The 10,504-nt window shown below is 42.6% G+C and overlaps 1 protein-coding gene across 2 annotated transcripts in view; it reads right to left on the bottom strand.

The window, feature by feature from the left end:
- CPPED1 (calcineurin like phosphoesterase domain containing 1) overlaps nt 1–9,443 on the bottom strand; it is a 39,710-nt gene extending 30,267 nt beyond the window's left edge. Inside the window, exon 1 of one of the 2 annotated variants that reach the window (XM_088174437.1) lies at nt 9,316–9,443. Coding sequence is in view for 1 of the 2 variants with exons in the window: in XM_088174436.1 (XP_088030562.1) it covers nt 8,903–8,963 (61 nt within the window). In the remaining variant the exon portion in view is untranslated. Of the gene's footprint in view, nt 1–8,902; nt 9,014–9,315 lie in introns of those variants that run through there. The other variant, XM_088174436.1, reaches the window with a different exon arrangement.
- Nucleotides 9,444–10,504: the final 1,061 nt, after the last annotated feature.

Consider the following 10,504-nt stretch of genomic DNA (forward strand, 5'->3'; position numbering starts at 1 on the left):
GCTAAAAACTCACTGACTACATCCATCTATAGTTGAATCTAAAATGAAAAGATACAAACTTTTAAAAATTATAATCCATCAATATATTCTCATATCATGTCAGTCTGATCTGAAATTCATTTTGAGCCAAACTGGTCATCTAGTAACAGTAGAGAAATATCATGTCCAACACATGGATGGAAATGCTTTTGATTTTCTTCCACAAGCTCTAGAACTGAAGCTTCACACTTTGCAAGAAGGGGAGTGTGTTTGTTTCAAGCAAGGTTAGAAAACAGCTCAGAATTCATCTTGCACCATGGATAGGCTGGAGTGAGGGATGAGGAATGCAGGCAACTCCCGGAAGCTGCTTGTAATTGTCATCTGTTGCTATGGCATCAGATAATTTTGCCAAATGGAAGCTTCTCCACTTTGGTTAAACTAACATTTCATTTCTAAGAAAAATTATTTCTATACCAGCACTGACTTACTCTTAATAATAATCATGTATTTTATAGACAGAAACTTCTAGCTACTCATTGACTTTTAATTCTGAAATAAAATTTACTCTTTAAGTTATGCAACTGTTCAGAGAAGTGAAATGATCCATCTATCCACGAGTTTGCAGTAGAAGCCTTATGGAAACAATTTAATGCCACGAAGTAATTTAGGTTTTAATTTTATGACTTGTATGAAAAAATACAACTGCCATAAAAGCAGCTTATATGATGCAGTAAAGGCACTGTTTGTGCAGAGAAATCAACTTACAGCTTTTATAGGTGGAAAGCTATAGGAAAAAAATCAGTTAAGGAAGCTTGCATCAGAAACCCTTTCCTACCTCTACAAAACAAAGATGAAAAAGGGAATGTCTGAAACAGGAACTTGGTTTGGAGGAGTGGCACAATTTATTCATTAAATGGGGAAAAAAAGATCCAACCTTTGAACAATATGGCAGGACTACTAATACCTGTCCCTTTTCCAGCAACCTGATAGACAGTACTGATAAATCAAAGCTGAGCAAAATTTACTTGTTTTGTACCGTTCAATCTGAAGCCAGTATTTTTACCATGGTAGCTTAAGCAAAATAGAGTTAGATTTATTTATTTTTACAGAGACTACTTAGAAAAAAGAGCAAGCATTTGTTTTTAAAGACTGTGTTTCAAATATGGACAGACTGTGTTACCCTTCCAGAGCCCCAGCAATGGTGTGAGGTGGCCACAGGCAGCTGGAGCACCTGGAGCAGTCCTGGCTGGGTGACACAGCAGCAGGGCTGGATCAGGTCCCATGGAACAGGGAGCTCCAGATAGAACACTGGAACATACACAGGCCAGGCAAGCAGACAATGCACTGTCAAAGGAGTAGGTGGGAAAGACAGACTAGGGGTTATTCTAATATATATTTCAGGGATATTTTATTTTCCTGACTTATATTCATGCCAATACAGTAACTCTCTAGGTTTTAAGTACCTGAATGTTTCTAAGACTGTGCACAGATGCTCTGGTTTGAGTGGGTGAGTGATGGTCATGTGAGGCAAAGAGAGAGACTGATAAGATGAATTTCAAAAGAGAAGTTCAGTACACAGAATAAGGAATGGCAGAAGAAAGGAGAAACAGAAGATGCAGGGGTGGAGGTGGTGAAGAGTGGGGAGAAAAGGAAGGAGATAGGAGGTGAAAAAAGAAAGGAACTGAAAATTATGCAAAGGTATATGCTATATTCTCCTCTAGGAAAAAAAAAGAGAAAATGATGAAAGTGAAGCAGGGATATCAGAAGAGAGCCAGGAATCAGGGCTACATAAATAACATTTACTTAAAATGTTAGTTTAATTAACTGGTCTTAGTCAAATAATTCAGTCAATAACTATTTCTGTGGTAGTCAATAACTCATCAAATAGTTATAAAAATAACAGGGAGGTTGAATAAATATTTTCTACCTTTGTCTTGTTATTTGACCACTCCAACCAGAAACACTAGAAACATATAACCCTAGTACTTAAACCAAATTCCAATAACTTATCACTTATCAATTGTTACACACTCCTTTTGTTTCCCATGAAACAAAAGTATATGGGAACAAAATAATATAATAACTTTACTTTCTCCTTCAAATCAGGAATGTGCTTTAATTACTGCAAAGTACTATAAATATAAAACCAGAATATCATGATGAGAGTTGTGTAAGTACAACACCACTGTTGGAACTTGCACCTGGCATCAATCTTAGGCCTGCTCTGAATTCAGCTCATCCAGGGATGTAACTCTTGACTGTCCTCACTGGTGTGTCTTCAGAGTTTTTTTGCAAGTTTTTCCTCATCTGTGCAAGCCATAACCCAGTCCTGCTAAATTTTCAAGTGTTGCTACTACTGCAATTTCACCACTTCTGGTGAAGCCCCCAGGACTAGGTCTGCACAAGTGCTCTTCCAACAAACCAACATGGTAAGAGGGTGGCAACGAGAAACAGCTGAGAAAATCATCTTCCCCTACCACAGACGGATCCAAAAATCATCTGCCTTACAATGAAATGTTTTATCAATGGCCCCTGTTCAGATCATTATTCTATACCCTCCTTTTCTCCCTCACCAGCTGCTGCTTGGCACTCACAGAACAGGTCCTGTGGCAAGCAAATAAACCTTGTCTGCCCTGTAAGTCAGGCCCCACAAAACCCCTGTTTGAACCCTTTCTCTGGTCTTTGCACTGCATCTCAAGAACAGTGCTCAAGGAGATCATTCTGCTGCCATGCTGGGGGTCTGCCCAAGTCTGGCAGAGGGGAACTCACAAACACCACGGGGCACAAGTGGTGGGAGGGCTTTTGCAGCAATCCTCTAGTCATGATCCAGCTCCCAGCTGCTACTTCCAAAGGTTTCAATTAAACAACATGTACAATGGCTATGATCCCTTCAAACATAGCAAATGACTTGTGTGGGAACAACAATAAAGGCATCCTTCTCTCTAGGAGTTTGAATTTTCACGCCTTTAGATGAGCTATTAGACAAAGTGCATGCTAGGTAAAGCAACAGAAGACTAGGATTCTATTAATAATTTTTTCTGTCTTCTCCCTTCCATCACAAAATTGAATGAAGCTGAGAATGCCTGAAAATTGGCTCTTCATCCCTACAGACATTGAAGCTGTTTGCAACTTTCAGAATTTACCATAACAGTAAGGAAACACAAATCCAGAACAAAGTTGACAGACTTCTCCAATATCTGATGTACATATAGTTTCCATTTCTGAAGGACAAACTATGTCTGTGGAGCTGCTCTTCCACCCCAAGCAACAGAAAACTCCTATTTCAAATCAGTTTTGGTTCCAGACCTCCTTAAAAGCACAGCTGATTGCCACAGAAGTCCAACTTCTGAACATGTTGTTATGCCTCAGTTCCAATAGCTTGCTACTCTCTTCTGCTCCCATGCATGCCAAGGTACAGATAGAGGATCAATTCAATGTATTTTTAGTAGCATTGGCTGAAAAACAGTGCCAGCTTCTAATTTTATCTAAGGATTAATTCTGTGAAGGAGCGAAGAAGTCAGCAGCAACTCACCAGAGAAAACCTCAGCCATGTATTGTAATCACAGGCAAAAAGACACTTCAAGGACTTAGGTGGGATTTCAGCCGAATTTCCCAACTTCTAAAGGACAATAGCTAATCTCTTGCTGTGCTTTCATTTCTTTTCCTTTTACTTTTCCTAGTTTCCTTTCTCTTTCCTTTCCCCATCTTCAAGGATCACAAACACATCTATTGATATTGCTCACAAAAACCACTGGCCTCTGACAGGCACACAGTACTGGTGGGATTTCCAGTATTTCCCTGGTGGGATTTTTTAGAAGTACATTGGTTGGGTACAACAGTATATTGGTGTTCTTCTTCCTCTACACTCTGCAGAATTTAATGGAAACAAATCAGTTATGGAAAGTAACTCCTGTTCCATAATCTCTGTTTAGATATTACTGTGTCAGAGAAGTTTGGATGTGGACACATCTCCAGTGCCTGCTCAGTCCATCATGGCCAGTAACAAATACAAAAATGCCCTCATTGTCACGTTGAGCTTGACAGGAGAATCAATACCACTTCTCTGAAAATCAGATTGCAGCAGAAATTGGAACATGGTTCCCTGCCCTGAGTTGTCTCAGCCTACAAAGCGTGCCTGTGACGTTTTTTCCAGGTAAATTGAAAAGGAAGCACAACTTTGGTTTTTCCAAGAAGCTCTACACAGGAAGCAAATTGGAATCTCTTCAGTGAAGTGAGTATGTACACATCATAGACAGCACAAACAGCAAAAATTTGTTTCCATTACTCTCAGTCCTGAAATAGCTGGAAAACCAATAAAGGAATTGCTCTACGTTCTTAATAATTCCTTGTTATATATTAAAAATATTATCAATACATACAGCTTAGAAAACTCATCATTTTTTAATGTCTAGATACAAAAGATTTCAGTCTAAAGAAATGTGCATGTCTTTCAGCTGTTTTTTTTCCACGTGTACCCTGGAGTCTACCAAAGATATGACTACTGAAGGTTCTGCTGAATGACCAAGGAAACCTGTCATGAATTACACAATTTTAAGTACCGGGGGAAAAGAACCTTCAAAACAGGTATTAAAATACATTTTCAAAGAGAAAATAAAACCTTTTAAAGAGTAATTATTCTAGAAATTATGTACTTAAAAATACTGTCAGCAGAAATACTAAATGACAGACTATAGTTTCTCAAATAAATGAGACAGTGCTACTGTTATCAAAATACATACTTTTAAACTTCTTAGATAACTATCAAGGTAGAAAGTGCCCCCTCAGACACAGTTTATTTGTACTGAGGGCTACAGAAGCCAAATTCTAGTCATGCCTTATGCCCACCCCCAAATTTAACATGTAAACTCATTACAAAAACTTTACAGCCCAGAACTGTAGGTGTGAAGGGGGGTGGCTTGCATAATGACAAGGTGAAGTCACAGAAAGTTTCTCAAAACCCACGTAAAAATTTCCCTAATCCATATGAGAGTTGGAGACAGTACTGGGAATGGAATATGCAAACTGGGAAGCAGTTCTGATCAGTGCTCAAAAATATTACTGTTGAAGAGCTCTAGAACAGTAATCATAATGTGCCAAGATCCAACACTCTTCTGAAAGCAAGAAATCAACTGTGGTTGTATTTAATTTCAAAGGAAGGCGAATTATATATAATTATGATGCCTTTAAAAAGTGCAAAAATCCTTGAAGGCAGCATGAAAACTATTCAAAGACACTATCCCAGAGGCTCAGACCATATGCACAGCATTTACTAAGGACTTCAGAAAGACCAAAAAGAATCCAGACTGTCTAAACTACTGAGGTAACAGCCATAAGGAGGCTAGTAAAAGCAGGATAGTGTCCTTTGAAAAGCTAAATCATTCAAATAAAAAAAGCAGGAAAGATTTTATGCACTGGAAGGTTAGATACTAAAGTCCAAGAAGCCAAGCTAAAAAAGTGAAGAACTGGAAACAGCATAAATCTGAGAATAAAGCACTTTGTAGGGGAATTAGGAGCAGGTGGCTTGCCAGACACTCACTAAGGTTAACAGATGTTCCAGACATGCAAGATGCACCCAAAAATAAAGGCTGAAAAGAAGAAAAACAAGGTACATTTTTGTATCCACGTGTATTGTGAGGGAACTTGTGAAGACCTAATGTGTTAATTCTTCCTGACAGACAGCACATCAGATGTGTATCAAACCAACATGCCAGTAGATGATTCAACAGACATAGGCATTAACAAACCACTCAGATTAGCTGGCATCCATAGAACTCCTCAAAAATGAAAACTAGTGAACTTCTGGGGCGTTATCCTTAAAACTGCACTTGCATCAAAGGAACAGGGAGGTGGCCACTATTACATCGACATTTAAAGAGGTTTCCTGAGCAATCTGGTAACAACTGACTGCAAAAGTGACATCTGTACAGACAAGTGATGGAAACACTAACCAAGACAGTAGCTCTTGTGTTTAATGAGTCTTCAGAAAGAGTAATCAACAGCTGTTACAGGAACAAGGGAGATCCATTCGATCCCATCTCCAAGAAGCATCTAACAGTTACTCACCAAAGACTCTTAAGGAAGCCAAGCTGTCTGGAAAGATGAAGTCCTTGCATGCATAGAAAACTGGTAAGAAAAACAGAAAAGAACAAGACACCCAGATCCCACCTGGATCTGTACTGGGACCTATACACTGTTCAACAAACTGAAAACAATCTGTCACAGCAACTGAACAGCGAGGAAGTGGAATTTGCTAAAATTAAGCAATTTGGCAGCATGAGAATCAGGCCTGGTTGTGAAGAGCTGAGGAGAGACTTCCTATGCAGTGACAGTTCAAAAAAGGATGAACTTCGTGCACAAAAAGAGCAGCACAGTTCACATGGGAAAAACACCACCAACTTCATATGAATTTTACCAAGTGCTACCAAGAAGGCACTTCAACATTCAAAAATGGCAAAAAAAATCAGAGATTGGAAAGGAATAGAGAAGAGAGCAAAATGAAAATATGAGAAGTAACTGAATAAACTTTGAGAGTATGTAAAATATTGGTGAGGGAGGCATGACAGAAGAAGACAAAATTCACGTGTGGAACTGAGACTGTGAGGATGCAATACTGGTTATCTGCATAAAGGTTTTGGAACCTCAACGAAAACCAGCAAAAGACAGGTTCAAACAGACACTTCTCAACCAGTTAAAATGACAGGACTATCACTTGTTTAGCTACTTGAAAAAAGTGTTCTACCACTTTCACACAAATTCTTTGCACAGCATGCTACTGACATACTCGGGACCAAAAAAAAAAAAAACAAAAAACCCAACCCAAAAAAACCCTCTAAACCAAACCAAAATAACCCCCTGACTTCTGGAGAGAAGTGGTAAAGACAGCACTTACCCAAACATATGGTCCTGTTTTTTCACTCAAATGCTAATAGAAGGAGTAGACAGCTGAAGCAAAATTTCACATGGGTAGAAAAGAGGTAATTTATTTTAGAAAGTAAAGCCAGACCATACAAAGGTCTCTTGCCAATGAGGTAGGGTATTTAAACACTGTTTACTACTGTGCCTCATTGATTATATGGATAATTTCAATCACTCACCTCAAGCTCCTCATTCACATGTCCCACACCAAGGGCAGATTACAGTAGGTTACAGGTATAACCTCCACCTTATGTAAAAGCAGACTGAACAAATTATCAGTAGGGAAGAAGGACTTTGCAGAAAGGGTAGGAAGAAAAAAAGGAAATTTAGCTCTCAGTGGTGGCTTTAAAGTTTTAAAAGGAAACAGTGTGCCAAGCCATAGCAGTGGCAGTAAATTCTTTATGTGGATACATGTTCAATAGGAGACCTAAGACTGAGAAAAGCAACAAAACAGAGATAACTGATTTCAGTCTTAAACTGAGTGAAAATTTGCCTCAGTTTCAACAGCCCTTGGTTCTCTTTTTTCTAATCATTTAGTTATCAAAACGTTGTGTTGAACTTTAGCCTCTTAAGAAAGATACAAGTAAATTATTTACAAAAACTATTGCGCCCGAAGATGGTAGCTGGACTATGACAGTCTAACAAATCCTGAACAAGATTAAAACAACCAACTGGTAAGAAAAGTCGTAAAGAATTCCAAACAAGGACACTTCAGGAGAAAGAAGCACACCTGGAAAACAGATTCCCAAATGACGTTTTCTTCCATGTTTAAAGAAATTTTCAAGGAGTTAGATACAGCTTTTATTCAGAATTTTTTTCACTACTGTTGAACACTCCTTTTGTCAAAATTTCACTATACAGTTGATTTAACTAGATGGTTTGTCTGCCATCTGTCCCCTCAGCAAATGTTAGGCATTCTGTTCCAAACCAACCAGACCATCTGCATTAATAGGTTGCCAGAATGGCTGTATACATATACTTCACATGCTCTGAGTTGGTGATTTTTCTTTATTTGGCAACAAGCAAAGCCAAATATTTCCAGTGCAATCCAAGAAAAGATCACAAAATTGTTGGGATGGAACAGCCTTGCTGACCTCACCAAACCAATACAATTTGAAAATCATAAATACAAAGAAATAGAGAGACCTTCTATGTGTGTCCATAGGTAATTATTTCTTAACGCTATGTCCCTGAAAACCCCCAGCACACTGTAGAACCTCCATCCTTGGGAGAATTTTACAAACAGGTGCGTACACTGAGATGTTCAATGTGCTGCCCTGTGTCCAGCCACAAGCAAGAACCGGCCGTCACAGGTGGCCGCCACCTCTGGCTCGGCCTCGTCTCCTTTATCCCCGTGGCAGCTGTGGAAGCTCGTCTGCCTTGGCCGGCTGCAGCCCAGGGCTGGCAGCGCTGCCTCTGCACACAGGGGAAGGGCCAGGGGAGCACCTGCGCTGCTGACCCGCACCCTGAGCCAGACTGAGCATCCCAGGGAAAGCAGCATCTAACCAAGCTGTGAACCGTCCTACGGCTGCCTTTCGTTTGAGCACCGCCAACAGTGACCCAGCTAACCTGTTAGGTCACCCCTACAGGTACAAACACAGGACAGCACAGTGCTGACACCAACGTTTTCATAGGCTATGGAGACCCCGTTCAGCAGCACGGACCAATATTTTAAAACGAATCCAGTGCTGGACACTGCTGGCATCTTCACGGGAGCCAGAGCGTGGGGACAAACTTGGGCGGCTCCGGGCGCGCCCTGGCACAGCGGGGGCAGCGGAGCGGCCGCAGCCGTCCGGCGTCCCCCCATGTTCCCCGCTCTCCGCTATGGGCTCGCCGGCAGACGGCCCAAGCCCCGGCGCTCCACGCCTCCCTCTCCCCGGCGGCAGCTCCTCCCGCCGCGCCGCCGCCGCCGCCGCCGGGGAAGCCCGGGGCCTCCCTCCGCACGCCCCTCCCGCCCGCGGGAAAGAGCCCGCAGGCGATGGCGCGGCTCGGCCGGCGCTCCCCGTACCTGGGCGGAAGGCGGTCAGAGTCCTGCCGCGGGCTCTCACGAACGCGTCCGCCGCCGCCATCGCCCCGGCCCGCGCGGCCGCTGCCACCGCCGGGCCCGGCCGCCGAGGGGGCGGCACCGCCTCCGCCGGGGGCGGCGCCTGGCGCGGGCTGGGACCCCGGGAGGCCCCGGGAGGCCCCGCGGGCCCGGCGCTGCGGCCGCGCTGCAGGCTCCGGGGGCTGTGTGGGGGCGGCGCCGGGCAGCGCTGGTCGGGCGGCTCCGGGGCGAGCCCTGGGATAGCTCTGGGAGCGGCGGCTGCCGGCACCGCCATGTGCGGGGGGCGGCTTCGGGTGGAAGCTGCCCCGAAGACGCGCTGGCTTTTAAATGAATTATAATAAAGTAATAGATGACATCATTTTCAGCTTGTTCCTAACCTGCGAACTGAAGTAACCCTGTGTCTAAAAGCTTTGGCAGCCTTCCTTTGTTCCTTCATGGTTTGTTTGTTCTTCTCGTCAGGTTTCCTCAGTGTTTAAACGTGCTCCCGAATTTAGGTATCACCAGCAACTACTCTCTGAAAAAGAAAAGTTATGCAAAAAAGTGAAGGGCCAGTGTCTCCCTGCTGTCAGTGGCCCCAGCTCGGCCTGCCCTGCCCATGGCTGTGGGCACTGTGGCGGGCACGGACCAGGCCCCTGCAGTTCTTGTTTCTGTCAGAACCAAGCTACACAGTGAGGTAGTGACTGGAATAATATGGGTGATCCTTACAAGGCAATGCTTTCTTCATCTCTTCTGACCTAGAATCCCTTTTTGACCCAGCCATAAAGAGCAACAATACGGTTGCAGTTTCCCAGATGAACAGCTGGGACCCCATTATTCTGTGTGGTGCAACATGCAGAGTTCTGAGTGCCTCTGTTCATTGCTGCTAAGGTTAATGTTGTCAACTAAAATGCGTTCCTATGGCTAGATGGCTTTTCCATCTGTAAAATGTGGGTATTATTATCGACAAGTAAAAACAGCTTCTTCAGTCCTACTTGTAAACTGCTTGATGATCATTAGATGGAAAGCGCTAGGGGAAGTCTTTTTTATTAAGTAGTTTTTGTCAATTCCCCTCTTTATGAGGCAGCATGTGGTATATTAAGCAAATAAAAACGAATGTGCATTTTTAATTCTCAAGTGCAGCCTATCTAAATATCCCAACACCATCACAGGAAGAGGTGATCACGGTCTCATGGTAGAACTGCTCATGCTAATATAAGAGCAGGTGGCTCAGTCATGCAAAGAAATTTTCTACCTTTTCTGTTTCTTTTCTGTTTTCTTATCTGCTTAATAGGGCTGAGCAGCTATAAACCAGAATATGAGACTGCTGCGTGACTTAAGCTAAACTCAAGATTAATTTTGCAAGTGAAATAACATCAAGATCAGGCCAAAAACTGTAGGTTGTTTTGGCAGGGCAGCATAGTGTGGTTCTGGAGCACAAGGATATGAGATTGTGATCAGCACCTGAATTACCTTTGTCTTACTTAACCTGGATGTGTTGCTAAAGGCAACCATGGTTCTTGTCAAGTTACACATATCTGAAAGATTGAATCACACCTGACAGAGGTGGGGATTGTAAGATCTTCTAGA

The sequence above is a fragment of the Sturnus vulgaris genome, chromosome 16 (assembly GCF_052056855.1).
Source record: "Sturnus vulgaris isolate bStuVul1 chromosome 16, bStuVul1.hap1, whole genome shotgun sequence".
NCBI classification, from domain to species: Eukaryota; Metazoa; Chordata; class Aves; order Passeriformes; family Sturnidae; genus Sturnus; species Sturnus vulgaris.